Below are 25,631 nucleotides of genomic sequence, written 5' to 3' on the forward strand. Positions count from 1 at the left end.
CACTATGTTAATATAATAATTTCTTAATTCCGTTCTTTTTCTAAATTAAAAATAAATATTATTAGTCTCATCCATTTCTGATAGTTCCAGGTTGCCATGGTCACGTAGGTTTTTTACACATTTAACTCGTGGCCATGAGAAATAGATGTCATTTCCTCACCATATGATCTCGAGGCCACGACATAAGGATGTCGTTACCTCGACAAAATTATCTCGTGGCCACGAGTTATTATCACGTTCCCACGAATTAATATCTTGTGGCCACGACATATTATTACGTTCCCACGAGTTTACATGTTGTGGCGACGACAAAACTAAATTAACCGAACATGTCCCCTCCCGGTCACCGTATTTTACAGCTTGCAAGAGCTCCTACTTGAACCCACTGCTGTACCACCTGACCGCTGCAGATTCATTTCAGCGTTGATAGTGTTGCCATAGAAACGCATAATTCCCAGCCCGAGGACGTGGACAGCTCCCAATAGAACGTGTTGTCATCTCAAGGCTACACTGCGTTTACACAGCCTCTGTCTGGCCTTGTTTGTGTTTGATAGACTCACCTTCTTGTTATGATCGTTTTTTTTTTATTTCATGCCTGCAAACTGAGATAATAGATTATGTTTCTAGTTGATTACCTGAGATACTACCTGTTTTCCTCGTTTTTTGGATATCTTTGAGGACAAACGATATCCTGAGTTTTCCTGTTGGCCTGTCTTTGAAAACACTTTACTTACTGTACCTGGTGTATCCCTCTATGTTTGAATAAACTCCCACAGTTGGGTTAACCCTAAATGTGTCGTGGTGAATCGTTACAATTACAATGGTCAAAAAGAGAATTTGAATTAGAAACAGCCTTGCATTAATTCGTTTTTGTTTTTTTCCATTTACTAAGAAGGAGACCAGGGATGGTTGTAACACTTTTTGTCAACAAGAGGTTGTTTGTGCTAGATGTCTCAAATTTTGATAGCCTACGTGGTAGCCACATTTGTCTACTACATAATCACAGATTAGGCTCATGTCATGTGAGTTAATTGTCAAATACAAAGAGTTCCGTTGTTACAATCTACCCCATTACTGGGCTGAGTTGTAACACTAGCTGGGGATAGAAATAACACTGAGAAGTAATTTGCTGAAATAACATCCACACTATCCACTTTTTTGCATAAACATAATTGCACTGCTCAAAATAATTAACTGGTTTGAGTAGGCCAAACTTAAATTAAACAAATTAGTTATATATTATATAGTGATATATTTAGTTAGTTCACCCTAAAATGAAAATAATGTCATTTATTACTCACCCTCATGCCGTTCTACACCCGTAAGACCTTTGTTAATCTTTGGAACACAAATTAAGATATTTTTATTGAAATACAATGGCTCCGTGAGGCATAGCCAGCAATGACATTTCCTCTCTCTAGATCCATTAATGTACTAAAAACATATTTAAATCAGTTCATGTACAGTGGTTAAATATTAATATTATAAAGCGACGAGAATATTTTTGGTGCGCCAAAAAAACAACATAACAACTTATTTAGTGATGGCCGATTTCAAAACACTGCTTCATTAAGCTTAGGAGCATTAAACCGCCAAACTGCTGAAATCACGTGACTTTGGCGCTCCGAACCGTTGATTCGACTCAAAAGACTCATAACGCTCCAAAGCTTCAACTGCACAAGAGAGCAGCGGCCATTTTATTAATGATTGCACACCTGTGTATGTTACTCCACCCACTTCATGAAAATAGATCACAGTCAATTAGAAAACATATACAATTACATAAGTCAACAATCCCCACCCAAACAGCTATAACATAGCTAACTGTTTTAGCATGTGGGTTTGAAGTTACAGTAGCATAAATACAAAGCATCAAATTAAACAAGAGAAACAGCTACTTCAGGTCATGTAGGCCTAAGTTAAATAATTGTATCTAAAATTCAATGATTGCTAGGCAAAAAATAATCCTGATAAAAAATGTTTATGGAGAAAATGGAGACAAATTTGCTCACAGTCACATGCAATTTCTCCTGTGAGCGCAAAAAGAAGATAGTGTATGATATTGAAGACAAGACCACAGCTCTTTTCTAACCTATCAAACTTAAAGTGTTACATCTAATCACAAAACTCCTCAGTCTCCAAATGTCAAATGCAGATTTGCACTGTACAACATCATGAAAATCAGGCCTTATAACAGAACATGCAACACAACTTCTCATCCAGGCCCTGGTCATTTCTACCCTAGTGAAAAAAAAAGTATACTAAGTATACTTGCAGCAAGACTAATTATTAATATATTTCAAGTGTGTTAATGATTAGTTCATTTAAAGTGTGCTATTTTGAAACAACTTATTTTGTACTAAGTATATTTAAGTTGAAATTAAGTAGTATTGAAATACAACTTTAAGTATATTTAGTATACTTATGTGTACTAAATTGGAACAACTTCAAGTATACTTAGTACACTTTAAGTATATGCCTGTGTAGGGACTAATTACATGCTTGATTAGTGATATTAAAGTGTACTTAGTTTGTGTTATAAGTATACTTTATTTGTGTTAAAAGTATATTTTTTGTTATAATATACATTGTATTATAAGTATACTTTATTTCTGTTATAAGTATACTTTTATTTGTGTTATAAGTATAATTTATTTCTGTTATGAGTACACTTTGTGTTATTAGTACAGTTTATTTGTGATTTAAGTACAATACAAAATAATTACGAGTGTCTTCAGAAAACACAAGCAATATACGCTGAATATATTATTTTACAGGTAATAGTATATACTGTATGCTCAGTACCTTTGGCTTATTCCAAATATTAAACATTACACACTTTGCAGTCAATAACAATACACTTTGTTATTACTTATACTTTGTATAATATAGTCAACATTTGAAGCGGATCAAAACCTTTAATCAATGTTGTCCTAACTTTTTTGATCCACTTCAAAAGTTGACTACTGTACTTTGAATTACATAATCTCACACAATACAGTTGTGCTACTATTTAAATACAGTTTAACACTTTTTCCCAAAGTTGAATGCATTTGTTTTCAAAGCCATTAAAATAAATAAAATGTAACAACGTCACTAATGAAGAGACATATTTCATTGACAAATCCAATGGTTTTTATTTAAACTTAGATTCAGCAAAACTTACCATGTTTTTCATTAAAGAAAAAAAAAATATATTGGACCATGGTGACCCTCTATACATAAATACAAATTACACATTATATTCCATTTTCTGATGAGCTTCTCATTGTGTCTGATGGCACAATGATGACCGCAGAGACTCGTGAAGAACAGCATCTGTTGACAGAATATACCAAAGATATAAGAAATGTTAAACTCTTTATTCACTTTTACAATAGTCTGTCTAAATCCTACATTGAACCAATACTATTTTTGAACAGTAAATGAGGATTAGCAGCAGGGAACTGTATCAGAATGGCATGTCGATATTGTTTTCGGTACATAGTCAAGCATAAAACACTTTATGAATTAATATCGTACAGAATACGGGCCGATTTGACCAATCATATATGAATGTTTTGGTGCTGCATACAAACATGTGCCATAAACCACCACACAAAAACTCAAAAATGAGATATCAAGCCGAAATATCGCTCTCCGTTTGTTAACGAAAATAAAATTAAGTTTGTTAACTGGTAGACTAACGTTACAACTCACCTCCCAATAGCAGCACTTTTCTCCGGTTCTTTCAGGATCGCGTAGGCCATTAGATTAGCCGGTTGTCGTCGCCATCACGGTCAGGCTGCGATGTCACTTGATTGAACTGGTCAGAATCCCCAAGACTGAGCGATGTATTGCGCTTTCAGTGTTTTATTAAAAAAATTATACATTGCGACATTATACTTCACCTGAGTGACTGAGCGAGGAGATTCAGACGACGACCGTGACGTCAGCAGCTCTGATTGGCTGAAGGCAGTGAGCAACAAAATCTGATTGGTCACAGACCAAGTTGAAGAGACATTTGAATAAGTTTAACCACTCGACATATTTTTTCGCATTACTTGTGCTGCTGGTGTGTTGTTTAATATAGATTTGTGTGTACGATTGTAAAATGATTCTGCCAGTGTAAACTTAATAAACATTTACACATATTTGGAAATTGTAAAGGCTACACTGCATATACTAAATGGGCTTGTAATGCATTCATACTGAAATAAATAGCACAAGTAATATAATGAATTCCAAGGATGAAGAACTAAACTTAAAAAATATACTCAAATTTAACATTAGATACACTAGAACTTCAGGATATTAAATAATGTATTTTTTAAATATACTTTCAGTGCATTGTTACAGTGATCATTTTCAGTACACTGTTAAAATACACCTCAAATATATTTTTATAAAGTGCAAATAAATACACTTTTAAAAAATAAACTGAACTTATACTTCAAGTATATTTTTCTAAAATATATTTTTTTAGAAAATATACTAAAGTACAATTATTTTAAAGTGTGTTAAAAGTTGCATTGTGAAAATATGATACTAATATACTTTTTATATATTTAATGATAGTACATTTTTTGTTAGTATATTTGCAGTGTACTATAGAAAAAGGGAATATATTTAAAATACAATAAAGTATACTTTTTTTTCACTAGGGCATTATTCCACTCCAATGTGGCTGTTGCTGAAATCAGTGTTCATCTACAATCAAGAGTATTTACAAGATGTCTTCATTTGGTTCTCAACATTTAGACTTTTTTGACTTGTTTTAAGAATATGTTCTTCAATAAAAACGTTGAGGAGACAAGATACATTTCTTAATAAAATAAGAAATATGATGTCAGTTTACATTTTGAATCATTTCAAGTTAAATTATTTAATATAATAATTTAAGTCACCACCACAAATGCTGAAAAAGGTCTGTGATGAAATGAGGGCTCTTTTTATTTTAGATTATTACAGTATTTGTTGATTATGGACTCATATACTGATTACAGGTGCTGGTCATATAATTAGAATATTGTGAAAAAGTTCATTTTTTTATTGTAAATTATTTTAAAAAATGAAATTTTAATTTTGTTGATTAGAGCGTACAGCTAATGAAAGTCCAAAATACAGTATCTCAAAATATTAGAATATTTCCATGTGAGTTTCATTAAATGGCCATCCCTACAGTATAAATTCCAGGTATTTCTTGTTCTTTGAAACCACACTAATGGGGAAGACTGCTGACTTGGCAATGGTCCAGGAGACAATCATTGACACCCTCCACAAAGAGAGTAAGGCTGCGTCCGAAATCGCTGCTTCCCTACTATATAGTATGCGAAAAACAGTATGCGAGGCGAGTAGTATGTCCGAATTCATAAGGTGCGTCCCAATTCGCGTACTTGTGCACTATTCTATGACGTTTTTAAGTATAAATAGTGCGAGTAGTGCGTTCACACAGAAAATTCCAAAAAGAAAAAGTGCACTTTAAATACCCGGATGATGCACTAAATTAACGGAAAAAACGAAGTGTGGAATGTTGGACACTTCGTGCACTCGACTGTCGCAGCTTTAATTACGTAGTGGAGGGGAAGGGAGGATCGGACTCCGTTGTTAAATGACAAAATAACCTTATACAATTCACGCACTACATGGATGAGTGCATAGTGCACAAGTACATAGTGTATACGTGCATAGTGTATAGTGCGTCATTTGGGACGCAACTATAGTATTCGAAAAACAGTAGGCGAGAAGTACCCGGATAACCTACTGCTTCCGCCCGAATTCTGTAGTAGGCATTCGATGGACGCTGCGCTATCCCGTGATGCCACAGGAGAGGATTCTTCATATTCAAAAATGGCGGAAAGCGGCAATATGCAGCTTATTCAAGTCATTAAGTACCTCGGGGAAAAACGTTTACTGTGGTTAAATTGCACTTGTTTAATATAATGTAAGTAAACGGCTGACTTATTGAAAGTTTAAACAATGTAATGAGAAGATTAAGAGTTGGCTGTAAAAAGATGTTTACTCATTATTACTGACAGCACATCAAGCTAACGAACAGGTCGAGATAACGTTACATCTGCTTGTTAACACTGTTTTATTTAACGGAGACGTTCGTTGTTACGCAGTTTAATGAGATTAGAAAACTTAACGGACAGCAACATTCAGGTGGCAGTAGTTTATAGGGCTCACAGTTTGTAGTTTTTTTTAGAATGTATATTATCATTGTATTTATTTGTATATATTGTATATAATATTTAGTGTTGTGTATTTCTTTCGCCCTCTCTGTCTACACATTATTTATTTATATATAATGTATTCAAGTTTGTTTATTGATTCATGTCTTTTGTTTCTCGTGTATTTTTATATGCATTCATTTTTAACAATAAATTATTTATTTTCGTTGCTTCAAATCAGCCTCTGTCGTGATATTAACAGATGTATTTTTATTCTGAGGTAAAATTTCCTAGCTAAATACATTAGGTGATTATACTTTGACATATTTAACAAGCTGTTGAAAAGCGTGATCTGCGAGCAGCTGACCGACGCCTCCTTTGAGCTGTTGATTGAATCGACGTTAAAACAACGATGAAAGCGGTAAGCATTAATAAAAAACATTGCTGATGAAAGCGGAGTAGAGCAGGCCCTTTAAATTTTCGTGCTGTTGTGACGACGCATGACACGTGACAACATTAACATAGCGGATGTAGTACGTCCGAATTCCATTCATACTACCCTTATTCATACTATATAGAATGTACTGTTTTAACGGTCGGGAAGTACGTTCAAATTCAAATGTAGTACCTACTCATGTAGTATGCGATTTCGGACGCAGCCCAAGTCACAGATGGTCATTACTGAATGGGGTGGCTGTTTACAGAGTGATGTATCAAAGCATATTGAATGCAAAGTTGACTGGAAGGAAGAAATTGGGTAGGCAAAGGTGCAAAAGCAACAGGGATGACCACAAGCTTGAGAATACTGTCAAGTAAAGCCGATTCAAACACTTGGGAGAGCTTCACAATGAGTCAAATGAAGCCGGAGTCAGTGCATCAAGAGTCACCACACTTGGACATCTTCAGGAAAAGGACTACCAAGCCACTTCTGAAACAGAAACAACATCAGAAGCATCTTACCTGGGCTAAGGAGAAAAAGAACTGGACAGTGAACAGTGGTCGAAAGTCCTCTTTTCAGATAAAAGTAAATTTTACATTTCATGTTGAAATCATGGTCCCAGAGTCTGAAGGAAGACTGGAGAGGCACAGAATCCAAGCTGCTTGAAGTCTAGTGGGAAGTTTCTGAAGTTAGTAATGATTTGGGGGGCCGTGACATCTGCTGGTGTTGGTCCATTGTGTTTTATCAAGTGCAAAGTCAATGCAGCCATCTTCCAGGTGATTTTGGAGCACTTTATGCTTCCATCTGCTGACAAGCTTTATGGAGATGCTGATTTCCTTTTCCAGCAGGACTTTAGCACCTGTCCACAGTGCAAAAACCACTTCCAAGTGGTTTGCTGACCATGATATTACTGTGTTTTATTGGCCAGCCAACATGCCTGACACCTGAATCTATGGGATATTTTCAAGAGAAAGATGAGAAATAGTCGATTCAACAATATACAGATGATCTGAAGGCTCAATAGTGCCTCAGCAGTGCCACAGGCTGATCACTTCCATGCCACACTTCACTGATGCTGTAATTTGTGCTAGGAGCAAGTCATTTGCTGTAATATGTGCTGCCGACCAAGTATTGAGTGTACAAATGAACATACTTTAAAGAACTTGAACTTTTCTGTTTTGAAAATCCATTTTTTGATTGATCTTAGGAAATATTCTAATATTTTGAGATACTGGATTTTGGACTTTCATGAGCTGTACGCTCTAATCATCAAAATTTAAAAAAAAAAAAAAACTTTTGAAATGTTTTACTTTATATGTAGGGAATCTAGAATATATGAAAGTTTCATTTTTAAAAATAATTTACAATAAAAAAATGAACTTTTTCACGATATTCTAATTATATGACCAGCACCTGTATATTAAATAAAAAATCCAAACTGATTAAGAAAGATGTGAAGGTGACACCATCAAGCAGATTTTCACTGATGAGCATGAATATTCAACAGATGTTAAATGAGGACTGAGAGGGATGTTACCAATTCCAAGCTAAATTAGGGCCTAAAAGATGTCAGACCATACATTTCTGGCAAAAGAACAAAATAAAAACAAGTCCACTACCAGTCTTTTATGTGTGCAACCAGAGATGTTTAGGATATATAAAGGATCTTTATTGAGGCATAGACCTACTGCTCTATTATCCGTGTTATTTGATCAAATGTAGCTTTTACTGTAGGAAACATAAAATGAAATTGTGTCAGCTCAGTTCTCCCCGTTAATAGACCCACAACGAAGACCATTTCACCTGTACCTCTTCAGATAGGCTACGTTTAAACACACACACACACACACACACACACACACACACACACGCACACACAATGATTAACAGGCCTAAACAGTGCGCAGGGCAGTGATTTCAGGCACTGTGTTCGTCAGAACTGCGTCAGAACCGATAAACTCACTAGAGGGGAGGGGAATGGGGAGGCGTCGCTTTTCAGGCACACTCATAGCGCAGCGAGTATCAGCACTGGGTGGGTGTGAGAAACCTCTGGGAAAGGAGGAAATTCTTGCTTATTCTGTTTTGTTACAACAATAAACAGGCGTAAATTTTTAATTTACTACAACCATTAAATTATTCAGTCTTGTGTCCCTCTCCGCCTGAAGCGAAAGACGGGCGAGTGTAACGTGCGGTGAAAATCGTGAGAGGCAGCGCGAGCCGAAGCATCTCTTCAGGACCTTGGACAGAGCGCGCACATACAATGGCACCATTGACGACAGAAGAAGAACATTTCGGTGAGTAAATTGTTGTTATTTATCATTGTCGGTGAATACATCGTATTTGTGCACGGTTACATATCTCTTATTACATTTTTGGAAACGTGGCTCAGTAATGATTTCTCTGATGCGCGGGCACATACATAAATAGGCGCGTGCTCTATTAGTAGCCCATGACATCACTGCTATATGAAAATGTTTGAAACGCGTCGAGATGCTTGTCAGCAGCTTTCAAAGATTACTTAATAGTCACAGAAGAGTACATAATTTGTTTTCTGAGGGAAAGACAAAAGGCTGACAGAGCACCTTAGCTAATTCAAGGGAGAGGTGCTGCACCCACCTTGAAAACGGACATTTCCATATTCACAGAGACTAGCTACTGCATACCATATGATTGTGACTTCTTTCATAGCCAAAACGAAATTTACAGTCCTTTATAAATGGTATGATTTATAAAGCCTCCTGAGACCTTGTTCGGTGAGAAAAAGTGGCATTATTTTTCTTTTGTATTGTTTTGCTAAAACTGTGAACATATGTCAGTGTTTGTGTTGCCTCTGATGCAAATAATTTTATATAATCTCCGTATTCCGTTAATGGTTGAATGTGTTTTAGTATTTCACGGCAACAATAAGACTGCATATATCTATAAAAAAGAATAGATAAATAGATATTTTTTTCTCAATTTCCTGTTTTATACATAGCGGAGGTTCCTGTGAGTGTGGCAGTGGTGAGTGTGTTTGGCCTGGTCTTCAGCGTCTCCATCTTTGCATGGATTTGCTGCCAGCGCAAAGCCAACAAGACCAATAACAAGACCCCACCCTATAAGTTTGTCCACATGCTGAAGGGGGTTGACATCTATCCTGAGAGCCTGAATGGAAAGAAGAAGTTTGGAGGAGAAAAGACACCAGAAGCCCATGGAAAACAGACCCTCAGTCCCACTGCTGGGCGGCCAGAGCTCCATCTGGACCTGGAAAAACGAGATCTTAATGGAAACTTTACCTCCAAGCCACCAACCCTCCAACTGAAAGTGCGTAGTTCCCCAGACTTGGACATCCCGTCTCTTCAAGCAGGCTTCGGGCCGGGTGGCAATCAGGAGGCTGGTACTCCAGAAAGCATCCTATCTAGTCAGACACCAACACCAGCCGTGGAAAAATCTCAGGACAAGGAGGGTGGCCTGGGGACTCTCTTCTTTTCAGTTGAGTACAACTTTGAGAAGAAGGCTTTCATGGTTCACATCAAGGAGGCACATGGATTGTCCCCCACGGATGAACAGTCGTTGACCTCTGACCCCTATATTAAGCTGACCTTGCTGCCTGAGAAGAAGCACAAGGTGAAGACACGTGTACTGAGGAAGACTCTGGACCCGGCCTTCGACGAGACCTTCAGCTTCTACGGAATCCAATATGCACGAGTTTCCCAGCTGGCTTTGCACTTCATGGTGCTGAGTTTCGACCGCTTTTCACGTGATGAAGTGATCGGAGAGACCCTCGTTCCTCTGGCTGACATTGACTTGTCCGAGGGGCGGGTCCTCATGAGCCGGGACATTATCAAAAGAAACGTCAGGGTAAGAATAGCTTTATTTTGTGTTTATTTGTCTTTATTTATTGTGTGTGTGTAAACTGTACTATAAATGTTTAAGTTAATATCGATTTATATATTTTACATGGACATGCTCGCATAGATTGCACAGCCAAGTATAATATGAAAGCACATACATGTACCTTTGGAAGAGGAGAGAGAATTTGAATATTTTTTTTTAAGGTCAACATACCAGTCCCAGCTCATGTCGAGACAGTCAATGGTTTGGTCTTGTTTAATGCGGACAGTCAATGACACACCCAAGCCCGGAAAGAGAAAACAATTAATGGTGTCTGTTTTTCCAGTTGGGTTAATAAATAGTCATTGCCATCCATCTTAAGACCCACAGGTTGTACATTTTTAATTGACCCACTAATGGACCACACATGACTCATTTCTGCCTTTACAGACTGACTAAGTATTTAGGCTTATAATAAATGTACTAATGTGTTCACAAAGAATCTACACCAATTTTCTTGTCACATTTAATGCACTGCTTCATGCATAAAAGTCTTTATTGGGGATTGGAAGGCAACGCACCTAATTTAAAAAACAGTGAACAGGGCAGAAGTCATCATCTTTGATTAAATCTTGTTTTGGCAACACAATTTTACTGTTATGCACATAAGAATTCACTCCATTTGAGATGAAAGAAAGGCTGTTATGTTTCATTGGTGACTTTGACTGCATATAGTTAAACACATAATTATGCTTCATCGGTTGAGAGACATTCTAAGTCATCGTCGTGGCAGCAGCAGAACCCTGCTGATGTGTTGTTGCCAAGGCAACATGCTTCCATGTTCACACATAATTGGAGGCATACATTGGTGTTGTGCCAAGGGAATGATTCAGTCAGTTTCTCGTAACTGTTTAGACGTTGTCCTCTCTAACCTGCCTAAGGGTTAGTTGCCCAAACGTGAAATTAGGGAGAGGTTTGTGATGTTGATTGTGTCCAAACCAGACAAAAACTTGTAAATAAATGTCTCTCTTCTTCTCTGTAGAGGAGTGCTGGTCGAGGAGAGCTACTTCTGTCCCTGTGTTATCAGTCTACCACCAGTACTCTGACTGTGGTGGTACTGAAAGCCCGTCACCTGCCCAAGGCTGACACCAACGGACCATCAGGTGAGGTCAGAGTGTGTGGGACAGATAGTAGTGGACATTAGCAGAAGCATCATGCTTAATATAGTGCAATTTAGATAGATAGATAGATAGATAGATAGACTAGATAGATAGAAAGAACATTTCATGTGCATTTTTTGATGGATCGCCTCTATTAGTACCAGTGTTATTTTATTAGCTTTGAGATACTATAATATAGTTTTTCTTAATATTTTGAATGAGTTTTTATTTTTATATTTTCCATTTTCATTTCAAGTTTTAGAAAAAAAAAAATCATTTTTTTTTAAATGTCTATATAGTTTTTATTATTTTTTATTTCAGTTTTAGTTATTTTAGTACATCAAGTTAAACTCAGTCAAAAATAAAATAGCTTAGGTTTTTTATATATTTTAATTATTTCAATTTACATTTAGTTTTTTTTTTTCCAAGCAGTGAAAATATTTATTTATTTATAATGATTTTAGTCATAATAACCCTGATTAGTGCATCATTGTGTCGGCCACTTATGAAACACATTGTACAGCGGGGATGTGATCTCCCAGTGCACAAAGTATAATTTCCTGCGCATCGACTGAAGTATTGATTTCTGTCTCACTGTTTATTTCTCTTGCTCCCATCTTTTTTAGACCCTTACGTGAAGGTGAACTTGTTCCAGGGGAAGAAGCGAGTGTGTAAGAAGAAGACGCACGTGAAAAAGTGTGCCCCCAACCCCGTCTTCAACGAGCTCTTCGTTTTCGACCTGCCCTCGGAAGATGGCCTGCGGGACACCAGCGTGGAGCTCCTCCTGCTGGACTCCGACAGAACGTCCCGTACACCTGTCATCGGCCGGCTCCTCCTCGGCACCTCCTCCCCCGGCACCGCCGGCGAGCACTGGCGTGAGATCTGCGACCACCCGCGCCGACAGATCGCTAAGTGGCACGCGCTGTCCGAAGACTAGCTCTGCTGGTTGCCATGCTGACAGATGCCCAGGAACTGTCATTGGAATTCATGGTTGAGTGGGCAGGATTTGAACTGTGGACTTGTCGCGAGTAATGTCTGTCAATCAACTGATTTCAGTCATCAAAGTCATATCATTGGGGTGGGGCTTCTTCTAAAGGGGGAGGCGCCAGCTGAACCCGGCCAATTAATGATTCCAAAGACTGTCTCAGATGCCCAATGCCGCTTTTTCTTCATGCTTCATACGAAACCTGATCGATCACCATCTTGTGCAGTACCGAATGTCATGTTGCTATTGCTGTTCTTCTCTACTCACTGTTATTAATACTCCATTATGCGATACAATTAAAGAAAATCCTGGTAATGTGATGATGATGATGATGATGATGATGTAAATTAACTGAATGATCTGTTTATTTTTTAAAAGATGCTTTTATCTTTTATTTATTCAAATGTTGAAATTCATTTAATCTCTTCCCTTTTATACTTGATTTCTCGACTTTGGTTTGTTTTTGCATATTTTGCCTGATGTTTTTGTAAGTTAACATGGTGTGGAAGCAGCCTAAATTAGGCACAAACAAGCAGAGACTGATGTATTAAAGCAGGACGACTGCACGAACTGAACAGGACCGCATGCGGTGTGCGTGTACATGTGTGAATGTGAGCGTGTGTGTGTGTGTATCTGTGTGTGTATTGTATATAAATGTGTATGTGTGTGTTAGTTCAGTTCCAGTGGAGTGTGAGACAGAGTGTTTTTCTCTTCACTGTGAGCACAACGGTGGAAGTGATGTATATGTGTATTGCTATAAAACATCAAGTTCTGAAAAAGAAATATAGTATGTCTCATTTAGTTAATCTAAATTCATTCCATCTGATCATTTTAATGTTATTTACTGTGATGACTAGGAAGTCTGAGTCAGTGGTTTTGCGTCACAGTCCAATCAATAATAGTGATTAGCATTAGAGAGAAAGAGAGAGATGATTTTATTCAGCAAGGATGCATTAAATTGATCAAAAGTGAGAGTAAAGTATTCAAAATATTTCTATTTCAAACAAATCGTGTTCTTTTGAACTTCATCAAACAATCCCGAATTTTGTGTTTCCACAAAAATATTAAGCAACACAACTGTTTTTCACATTGACAATAATAAGAATTGTTTCTTGAGCACAAAATCAGCATATTAGAAGGATTTCTGAAGGATCATGTGACACTGAAGACTGCCTGCTGCTTCAGCTTTGTCTTCACATGTAGGAATAAATTACATTTTAAAATATATTCAATTGGAAAACTTTCATAATAATACAGTTTTACTGTAACAGGTTTTTGATCAAATAAATGCAGCATTGGTGAGATTATAAGATAATTATTTTGAATGATAGTGTATGTTTCCTTTCTTATTTGAAAGCAGTCAGCAGGAGATATAGTCCTCTGATGTATGACATCAGGAAAGCTCTATCCTCACAAAACCTGTCGGTGGGTTGCCAAGGCTTAGAATATCAAGAAGGGCCTGAATGTTCTATTTTCTCCTTGGATCTGTGGCAAAATGAGCTAAAGCACTATTACTAGCCGTCGACGTCAGTCCATTGAGTACAGTACTGATGTGTCAGCGCTCCAGGTTTCTGAAAACATGTGTTAGCAAACCCGTGAGCACCCACGCTTACCATACATAGCAAATTACCTCATAAGACGTTCACACAAACTTGTGAGACTTTAGAGCATCGAGAAAAAGAGAAGCTGAGAGACAGTTACTCAAAATGACACACATGCACTCAAATAAGCACACACACGGGCGGTCATGTTTATTGATTTCAGTCAAATTTATTTACATGACATTGCATATGAAGATTGATAAAGGAAAATAGTGTGATAAAAGGGAGATCACATATAGAGAGGCTTGTGTGCATGACAGGTAAAGAAAAGATCATTTCATGTCAGATTTGTAGACCTCACAACAGAGTGATGCTAAGAAGAGGAGAGAAACGTCAAAAGAGAGAGGAAATTTGTAAACCCCAACGATCAAAATAATGAATTGGTTTGAGTAGGACAAACTTAAATTACTAATAAGTACAGTCAAATTAACTTTGAGTATGTAGCACTTTCTTTTTCTTTCAAGTTCACAGAAATGACATTTTAAGTAAATTGAACTGTTTCATTGTTTTGAGTTTTATGAACTAATTTCTTTTAATTTAGACAAACTTATGTTTAACTGAAACTGGACTGAGATTTCTATTTCCCAGCATGCAGGATAATTTTAAGTTAAATGTATGAATTAGTTTACTAAAATATTTCAATTTAAGAACAATTAAAATGCATGAGTACAAAATAAAAAAATCTGCTAATTCTGCTTACTTAAGCTTGGAATTTCTCAACTTAAAAATTTTCATGTAACCAATTGCTTCCATTTTTTTTGAGTTTTGCAAACTTATTTGGGTTTACAGTGTAGAGAGAGGGCAATTGTAAAGTGACAGGAATAGTGAAAAAGGTGTGTGTGTGTGTGTGTGTCTGTCACGATCACGTCTGTTCCTGTCACATCCCGGACTACATTTCCCATGATCCTCCATTGCTTATCACCTGCACTCACTTCACAATCACTCCACACTAATCACCACACCCAGCTGCCACACATTACCTGGACTATAAAAGACTCATACACACACCACCTCACCGCGAAGTCTTGTTGCCTCTGTGTACAATTCCAAGTGTTTATCTTGTCTGCCTGTCTGTTTCCCGTCTACGATCCTGTGCCGCCTGTCCTGACCTTTGCCTTGTCTGCTGTTCTGTGAGTGATATCTGCCTGCCTCGACCTACTGCCTGTACCCTGACTACGATTTCGCCTGTTCCTTGCTGTACCTGTTTGCTGTAATCTGACCCCTGCCTGTACGACCACGCTCACATTTAATAAAGCTTGCATATGGATCTTACCATGAGTCCCGAATCGTTACAGAAGACTTCGCCAAACCTAGATCCAGCAGCTTCTGTGAGCATGTCCAGCCTCAGCATGGACCCAGCATGGTGTCTCGTCAGCCTGCGTCAAGGTAACAGTACTCTCGAGGCACATATCCAGAAATTTTTGGGGATTGCTAATTTATCTGATCTGCCGGACCACGCCCTCATTGACTTCTTTACCTATGGATTAAACGAACCATTAAAGAACTGCTTACTTACCAATGGTCCCCGAGGGTCGCTCATGGAATTTCTGGACTTTGCCCTGTTCACTGTCGGTTCACTTTTTACTGTGGGTATCGCAGAGGAATGCGACACCACAGTGAATCACGTCATGGCGGCCGCTAAAGAGAACACTCACAAAATGGCGGCCACCACAACAACATCACATCACGTCTCCGCTGATCTTCTAGAGCAACGCCACGTCTCCGCTGATCGCCCAGAGTCACGTCACGTCTCCGCTGATCGCCCAGAGCAACGTCACGTCTCCGCTGATCGCCCAGAGCAACGTCACGTCTCCGCTGATCGCCCAGAGCAACGTCACGTCTCCGCTGATCGCCCAGAGCAACGTCACGTCTCCGCTGATCGCCCAGAGCAACGTCACGTCTCCGCTGATCGCCCAGAGCAACGTCACGTCTCCACTGATCACCCAGAGCAACGTCACGTCTCCGCTGATCGCCCAGAGCAACGTCACGTCTCCGCTGATCGCCCAGAGCCCGTTCCAGCCAGTGAATCCGTTCCCGAGCCCGCTCCAGCCAGTGAGTCCACTCCAGTCCAGCATGCTTTCCCTGTCAGTCCTGTGATGGCCAAGAGGGCTGTCTTCACTTTTTATGTCTTGGCTGACATGCGTGCGTGGAGGATGTACTCGAGCTCTATGGACTTGGGAGCAGTCTGCCAGCCCGAGCCCGCTGTTGTCCCAGAGCAGCCAGAGCAGCCCGCTGTTGTCCCAGAGCAGCCAGAGCAGCCCGCTGTTGTCCCAGAGCAGCCAGAGCAGCCCGCTGTTGTCCCAGAGCAGCCCGCTGTTGTCCCAGAGCAGCCCGCTGTTGTCCCAGAGCAGCCCGCTGTTGTCCCAGAGCAGCCCGCTGTTGTCCCAGAGCAGTCCGCTGTTGTCCCAGAGCAACCCGCTGTTGTCCCAGAACGGCCTGCTGCCGTCTCAGAGCAGCCGTTTGCCCCGCTGGCCGCTCCGCTCTCAAGCCCGCCGGTCGCTACGCACTCAAGTTCACCGCTTGCAACGCTCTCAAGTTCGCCGGTTGCACGCTCTCAAGTTCGCCGGTTGCAACGCACTCAAGTTCGCCGGTTGCAACGCACTCAAGTTCGCCGGCTGCAACGCACTCAAGTTCGCCGGTTGCAACGCACCTCAGCTCTCTGGATGCGATGGACAAGATGGCTGTTTCGCCAGTGCCTACGGGCAAGATGGCCGCCCCTTTGGTGTCAAGGAACATAGGGGGTGTTCCAGCCATCGAGTCCGCTCCAGAACCTGTGCTACTTGCCCTGCCAGTGCCCCACGAGCTCCTTGTCCACGAATCGACCATGGCCACCGTTGATTTCCCCAAGAACTTTTTTGGGGGGGCCATATACCAGAGGGTGGGGAGCTTGTGGGTGGGGACCCTGCACGGCCGCAACCATCAGCGTGCTCCGAACTGCTAGGGCCGCCCATGGACTATAAACCCCTATGGCCATTAATGGACTTTGACCCGCCGTGGTCATCTTCGGACTCTGTCCTGCCGTGGCTGCCCGAGCCACCTGACCCACCGTGGCTGCCCGAGGCTCCTGACCCGCCGTGGCTGCCCGAGGCTCCTGACCCGCCGTGGCTGCCCGAGGCTCCTGACCCGCCGTGGCTGCCCGAGGCTCCTGACCCGCCGTGGCTGCCCGAGGCTCCTGACCCGCCGTGGCTGCCCGAGGCTCCTGACCCGCCGTGGCTGCCCGAGGCTCCTGACCCGCCGTGGCTGCCCGAGGCTCCTGGACCTGCATTGGGGACCCCGTTCCTGTCTGCATGCAGGTCTCCAATGCACCCACCCTCCCTCCCTAGCTGTTCCTTTTATGCCGCGAGGACGCGCCTTCCAGGAGGGGGGCGTTATGTCACGATCACGTCTGTTCCTGTCACATCCCGGACTACATTTCCCATGATCCTCCATTGCTTATCACCTGCACTCACTTCACAATCACTCCACACTAATCACCACACCCAGCTGCCACACATTACCTGGACTATAAAAGACTCATACACACACCACCTCACCGCGAAGTCTTGTTGCCTCTGTGTACAATTCCAAGCGTTTATCTTGTCTGCCTGTCTGTTTCCCGTCTACGATCCTGTGCCGCCTGTCCTGACCTTTGCCTTGTCTGCTGTTCTGTGAGTGATATCTGCCTGCCTCGACCTACTGCCTGTACCCTGACTACGATTTCGCCTGTTCCTTGCTGTACCTGTTTGCTGTAATCTGACCCCTGCCTGTACGACCACGCTCACATTTAATAAAGCTTGCATATGGATCTTACCATGAGTCCCGAATCGTTACAGTGTCTGTGTGTGTGTCTTATGGAGGCAAGTAAAAGAATGAGATGACTGAGGTTCTGACGTGTTAGGCAACGCAATGATACATCAGAGAATAGGTCAGCATAAAGAGCACTGGGCAATGGTCAAACCACACACACACATACCAAACTATCAGAGAGATCTGCCTCCACACCTGTCTGGCCAAAAAAAGGAGAGAATAATGTCAAAAGAGAGCTCAGACTCTATCATCAGTTTCTGCACACCTGAGAAACTGATCCTCTCAGTCACTGGAACTGCTGAGCAGAGGCGCCGCTAGCAATTTTTTGTGCCCTCTGAAAGAATAGACCCTTTTCATAGACTGTTTTATTAATATCATAAATCCTGTAAAGTTTTTTTTTTATATATATATTTTCATTTTTTTTTAAAACGTATGCACATTAATAACACTATCCTTAGTATTATACTACCTTTGCATCAAATTACAAAAACTCAGGTTTAATTACAGGTAAGACCATGTTTTCTTTCTTTTTTTAGCATTTGTTATGAAAAATAGCCACAGTTGTAATATAAATCTTTAGTGAAAATCTATTCCCTTTACAGATTATCTATTATAAATTCTACAACTAGCTTAGTTAAAATTTGCCACAATAAATACAGCGATCAATTCTAATAAACGTGGTCCTCGTGAGTTTAAAAAGCTTGCAGGATGATGTTTTCCCCTCTTTTTTCATCGGTCATTTTAATGGCTGTTTTAGATCATGTTCGACTTTCACCATAGCGTTTTACTATCCTCAACACAATCCAAATGGATTGCACATTGTATCATCAGCGTTGCATAGGAATGGCTCGTGCATATCTTAACGCTGGTGAATGCGCTGACGGTGATTTGAGCGCCACTCATGCAAAATTAAACAATTAAGCTTCAGTCACAGTCACAGTCAATTGCACAGACAATTGATCCGTTCAGTTCGTACAGTTTATAAAAGCTCTGAACGCACGATGTATACAATTAATTAATAGTCTGATGATTCTATGTTTCAGTGTGGGCGTTCAGAGTCCCGGCAACATGTGAGCACTGACTGTTAGGCTACTACTAATAAAACTGATCTCTGGGGGCCCCAAAAGTGCATGGGCCCTTAGCGGTGCCCCTGCTGCTGTGATGTAGCTGTTATGACAGACAGACAGACAGACAGACAGACAGATAGATAGATAGATAGATAGATAGATAGATAGATAGATAGATAGTCCTTAAGACACTAACAGTTTACAGACGGGAGACAATTGACCCTTCGCCGGGAGTTTGATTGACAAGCGATCTAACCAATCATAACGCCGATTCCGCCATTTTCATCCGAGAAAGCAGTCAGGAGTTAGGAGATTAACCTCGGTGGACTTGAAAACGGTGTGTATTAACATCTTTCCGCGGTTGAAACAACATTCCTTCTCATGTTCATTCATGTTTATTTGATGCTATAAATGAACTAGTAGGAAGAGATGATCGGTTCACGAGTCGCTTGAACTGAGGCGCTACAGCGATCTGTCAGGACACATCAAAGAGCTACAAAATGGTTTTTATTGTTCGAATTTCTTAAAAAATTACACAATTTGAAATCTGGGACTTTGTTTAATATCATAAGTGACCTGCTCTGTCTTGTCTGTCGATGTGCTGTCAGTGTCTTCTTTTCTCCGCGATGTATTTTTCACTCTGTGTGGCGTGACATCGCCATGGCTTGTCGGACAAAGCAACAGTAACTAAGGTCTTTGCGAAGGGTCATTTAAGGTCACATTTACAAGACATTAAAGAGACCTTTCTACTGACTTTAAAAAACACTGGAAGAAAGATGCTCAGGGTCCCTGATCACCTGTCTGAATATGTCATAGTCCTGGTGCAGGAAAACATGAGGACTGCAGATGTGGCCAGAGCAAAAAACTGCAATGTCTGTAATATAAGATGCCAAAAACAGTGCAACTCACTAGGTTTTGGAACAAAGCTAATAGCTGAAAAGACCAGCCATGTCCACATTAGAGATCACCTCCTGCAGTCAGACACAAATCCCCACCCTGTCCAGTTCAGCTCTGCGGGAGCTGCAACATCATGCTGTGACTCAGCTCAGACGTTTATGTGTGTGTGTGTGTCTCTGTGTGCGCACTGGGAATTTTTTATAGTGCTCAGATGTAATGGAAATGCATTTTAAATGAGGCAGTGTTTCATGAAACGACAAATGAAGGATTGCTGTCTCCTGGCTGAGGGAGAGGGCGAGTGAATGAGGTAAGGAGGTTATTGTCTATACCGTTACATCTTTGACAATACAAAAGTGTTTTACTTTTTTTATTGCCAATAAAGCATAAAATGAAACTGGGGAGTGAGGAACTTAAAAGTGTGAGAGAACATGAAAGAAATAGATGAAGTGATACAAAGTACAAATGGAAGAAGGTGGTTTTCTGGCTGGAGAACAGTTGGAACTGAAATAGTTGTAAACTGATAGACAGAAAGGTGAGTGGGAGAGATAAAGGCAAAGGGAAAGAATTTGAAAGAGATATATAAAAAAGGAGAGAATATTGAGTATGCCAAGCAGTGTGTCTGATGGAGGAAGCAGATGAAATATTAGGGTGATGTGAAGCACGTGAGGTTGGGTCTCTGACTTTTTGGTATTCAGAGCAGCCGATGTCTGTCTCGTCAAGCAATAAATTATTAAATAGATGAAAATAAGATTAAACCACAGAAAAGAAGAGGACCACTATGATACAGGCTGAATATGATGATACGATAAGAACACACACACACACACATATAGCAGTGCCTTAAAAGTCGTGTTGCACATGTGCACAAAATCTACCAGTTTTTTCTGATGTTCTATTTTTGCTACAGAAAATCTGTGGGGGCACCTGAAAAGGGCTGTGCACAGGAGATGCCCTCATAACCTGGAACAGTTTTGCAAAGAAGAGTGGGAAAATATTCCCAAGTCAAGATATATCAAAAGTAATAAAATCAAAAGGCGCTTTCAACTAAGTTTTAGTTCAGGGTTGTGCACACTTATGCAGGTATTTCAAGTTTTTTATTATAATTTTTTTCTCTGAAATGTGCCACTTTGGTTTTCAGTGGCTTTGTATGTGTTGAAATTTTTACATTAAAGGTTCAAAAGTTCTGATATGATCATGACAACTTTCTGAATAGTTTTAGCTCACTTAAAAGTGAAAATAATGTCATTTATTACTCACCCTCATGTCGTTCTACACCCGCAAGACCTTCGTTCATCTACGGAACACAAATTAAAGGTGTCGTAGAACATCTTTTTAAAATTAAGATGTATTATAAGTCTAAGGTGTCCCCTGAATGTGTCTGTGAAGTTTCAGCTCAAAACACCCCATAAATTTTTTTTAATAATTTTTTTTAACTGCCTATTTTGGGGCATCATTAAATATGCACCGATTCAGGCTGCGCGGCCCCTTTAAATTCTCGTGCTCCCCGCCCCGGAGCTTGCGCTTGCCTTAAACAGCATAAACAAAGTTCACACAGCTAATATAACCCTCAAAATGGATCTTTACAAAGTGTTCGTCATGCAGCATGTCTAATCGCGTAAGTATGGTATTTATTTGGATGTTTACATTTGATTCTGAATGAGTTTGAGGCTGTACTCCGTGGCTAAAGCTAACATTACACACTGTTGGAGAGATTTATAAAGAATGAAGTTGTGTTTGTGCATTATACAGACTGCAAGTGTTTAATAATGAAAATAACAACAGTCTTGTCTCCGTGAATACAGTAAGAAACGATGGTAACTTTAACCTCATTTAACAGTACATTAGCAACATGCTAACGAAACATTTAGAAAGACAATTCACAAATATCACTAAAAATATCATGATATCATGGATCATGTCAGTTATTATTGCTCCATCTGCCATTTTTCGCTGTTGTCCTTGCTTGCTTACCTAGGCTGATGATTCTGCTGTGCACATCCAGACATCCTGCCCTTGTCTAATGCCTTGAACTTGAGCTGGCATATGCAAATATTGGGGCGTACATATTAATGATCCTGACTGTTGCGTAACAGTCGCTGTTATGTTGAGAATCACCTGTTCTTCAGAGATCTTTTAAACAAATGAGATTTATATAAGAAGAGACTCACTGTATGTCATTTCCATGTACTGAACTCTTGTTATTTAACTATGCCAAGGTAAATTCAATTTTTAATTCTAGGGCACCTTTAAGATATTTTTGATGAAAGACAATGGCTCAGTGAGGCCTGCATTGCCAACAATGGTACTTCCTCTTTCAAGATCCATAAAGGTACTAAAAACATATTTGAATCAGTTCATGTGAGTACAGTAGCTCTACCTTAATATTATTAAGCGACGAGAATATTTTTGGTGCGCCAAAAAAACAAAATAATGACTTTTTAACAATATCTAGTGATGGCCAATTTCAAAAGACTGCTTCAGAGTGTTGAATCTTTTGTCGAATCAGTGATTCGGATCGTGTATCAAACCGCCAAAACTGCTGAAATCACATGACTTTGGCGCTATGATCCACTGATTCAATTCGTAAAGCTCCGAAGCTTCATGAGGCAGTGTTTTGAAATAACATTGCACGTAACTTGCGGAGGAACATTTTACATAATTTTTATTCTCTTCTGCATGTCCTATAAGATGTGCATATCAAAATATGTCATATGAGCAAGTAAACCTTCTGTCCAAACTGGAAAAAACATCATTAATGCAGTCTTACTGTAGTGACTCGGGATGCATCAAAAATGCAGATATTAAATGTATTGGATAAAAAATTCATTTATTTAAATAAATAAACAAGAAATACTCTGTCGTGTACCATTAAAGTCGGCATGAAACATAAGCTGTGATTGTCTTTTCTTCCATATTATGACATATGTCCAAGTGAAACAGCTTCTTAAACAAGAAAAAAGTGTAGGGTGGGACTTGAGTTTGTGCATCAGAAACTGATATTGTTGGTTTTGATTTGCTATTGCTGTGATCTCATGTGAGTGACAGGTTGTCCCATCCTCATTTTTATTAAAGTTTATGAGATATGAATATAAAAACAAATAATGATGTACACAGATAAATCATTTATAATAAATACTGCAATATTACATAAAAAAATAAGAATTGTCAATTTTGATTTTATGGTGAAAATAAGAAAATATTTATTTATTTTAAAATATTTTCTATAAGAGTGTCATTTTCTGTTGGGAAACTGAAATGCTTTTGAAATGGCTGAAATGGGTTGGCTATTAAAAAAAGTAATGCAGTCAATGTGACAAACTGGATGAATGGAACGTCATGAATAAAAACCGAATTAAATTGACTGACCATTTTCTGGCCTGAATGTCCTTAATAACAGGTGAATGTGTCCAGGTGCATGATGGGCCACTGGAGGAGCAGTATGCTGACTCACACAGCTGAAACTACATGACCTTCAATGGCAATGACAATTAAATAACCAGAGAACCTTTTAAAGGGCTCTCATTCTTCTCTCCCAACACACACACACTCAAAGAAATATATAAATAACAGCTTTAATTGAAGACCTTTTTCAACAGTGTCTGGGTATGAATTCATTTGCATAAGGTCCTCTGTCTGCTACTGACTGGATGAGTCCTTCTAGCAGTTGGCTAGATGAGGACTATTTTATACAAAACAGAACTCTGCAAATGGATTAATGGTTGGAAGTAAGTTAAATATAGTTAGTCATCCTAAATGTAAAGACTGACTCAAATTGTTGGTAGAAAAATTATGCTGTCTTCTTAAAGCTGCAGTCCGTAACTTTTAAAAAATTATCCAAAATAAATTTTTGAGCAAGTACATAACCAGCCAGTGTTCAAAACAATCTCCCTACCTTAGCCCAATTCACAACAGCTTTTAATAATGTTTTATAATAAAATCAGTACTGGTGGGTTTCCGTGTGAAATTCAAGCATGCAGCAGTTTATCTTTGCATCATTACATTACATCTGTAAACAGAAGAAGGAGTCCCAGCTAGAAGGCTATATGGCATGTGAGGATGCTGCAGGTGGCAGATCATTTATATAGCCTTTTCTCACAGCAGCTGCAATAATTAATTAATAAAACTTTGATGGCGGATTGTAATCCAGAAAGGTCCAAATGACAATCATCGGTGACAACTGGTGATTCACCTGTAGTCAAAAGCAAAAGACTTCGGACTGGGAATGGCTACAGAAATTGAAATCTACAGGTAACACTAATACACACTAAATACACATAGTCACACAATGCTGATGTTGTTAACATTAACAATTTTTAAAACAAAGTATAACAATAATATTAATTTGCATGGTTTGACGTGATCCGAGCTAAGCGATTGATATATTTAATCACCATTGGCAGCGCGATTTATTATAATGCTAACATACTTACTTGTTCAGATGACATTTTTTTTTTATTCATTTTTTTAACTGCCTATTTTGGGGCAACATTAAATATGAGCCGATTTAGGCTGCAGCCCCTTTAAATGCTCACGCTCCCCGCCCACGGAGCTCGCGCTTGCCTTAAACAGCATAAACAAAGTTCACACAGCTAATATAACCCTCAAAATGGATCTTTACAAGGTGTTCGTCATGCAACATGTCTAATCGCGTAAGTACAGTGTTTATTTGGATGTTTACATTTGATTCTGAATGAGTTTGATGGTGCACCGTGGCTAAAGCTAACATTACACACTGTTGGAGAGATTTATAAAGAATGAAGTTGTGTTTATGAATTATACAGACTGCAAGTGTTTAAAAATGAAAATAGCGACGGCTCTTGTCTCTGTGAATACAGTAATAACCGATGGTAACTTTAACCACATTTAACAGTACATTAGCAACATGCTAATGAAACATTTAGAAAGACAATTTACAAATATCACTAAAAATATCATGATATCATGGATCATGTCAGTTATTATTGCTCCATCTGCCATTTTTCGCTGTTGTCCTTACTTGCTTACCTAGTCTGATGATTCAGCTGTGCACAGATCCAGACGTTAATACTGGCTGCCCTTGTGTAATGCCTTGAACATGGGCTGGCATATGCAAATATTGGGGGCGTACATATTAATGATCCCGACTGTTACGTAACAGTCGGTGTTATGTTGAGATTCGCCTGTTCTTCGGAGGTCTTTTAAACAAATTAGATTTATATAAGAAGGAGGAAACAATGGAGTTTGAGACTCACTGAATGCCATTTCCATGTACTGAACTCTTGTTATTCAACTATGCCAAGATAAATTCAATTTTTAATTCTAGGGCACCTTTAAGTAACTCATTTTGCCTAAAAATGTCTTTGGCATTTGGCAACATCCAAGATGGCAGATGACAAATACATTACATATAGCTTATAAACTGCAGGTCAAAAGTTTGGAATAATTATATTAAAATATTTCTTGAGCACCAAATAAGCATATCAGAATGATTTCTGAAGGATCATGTGACACTGAAGACTGGAGTAATGATGCTGAAAATTCAGCTTTGCCTTCACAAGAATGAATTATATTTTAAAATATATTTAAAAAGACAACATGTAATGTGCAGTCAGTTTTGATTTTGTTTTCTCTGTGTTCTGTTCCTGTTTTACCTGCCTGAGTTCCTAGTTAGTTTCCTTGGTTATTAATTAGCTCTACATCTGTTCTGTTTTAGTCAATCATGCCCTGTGTATTTAAGCCTTGCAGTTTCCAG

General features: G+C 39.4%; 1 protein-coding gene across 1 annotated transcript; it reads left to right on the forward strand.

Annotated features, from left to right (window-relative positions):
• The first annotated feature begins 8,563 nt into the window (after window positions 1-8,563).
• Window positions 8,564-13,332, forward strand: syt4 (synaptotagmin IV). Its single transcript, XM_048183875.1, has 4 exons — window positions 8,564-8,885; window positions 9,569-10,431; window positions 11,447-11,567; window positions 12,191-13,332. The coding sequence occupies exons 1-4, from the start codon at window positions 8,852-8,854 to the stop codon at window positions 12,499-12,501; spliced, it is 1,329 nt and encodes a 442-aa protein (XP_048039832.1). The 5' UTR covers window positions 8,564-8,851; the 3' UTR covers window positions 12,502-13,332.
• Window positions 13,333-25,631: the final 12,299 nt, after the last annotated feature.

Source organism: Megalobrama amblycephala, linkage group LG3, assembly GCF_018812025.1.
Source record: "Megalobrama amblycephala isolate DHTTF-2021 linkage group LG3, ASM1881202v1, whole genome shotgun sequence".
NCBI lineage: Eukaryota > Metazoa > Chordata > Actinopteri > Cypriniformes > Xenocyprididae > Megalobrama > Megalobrama amblycephala.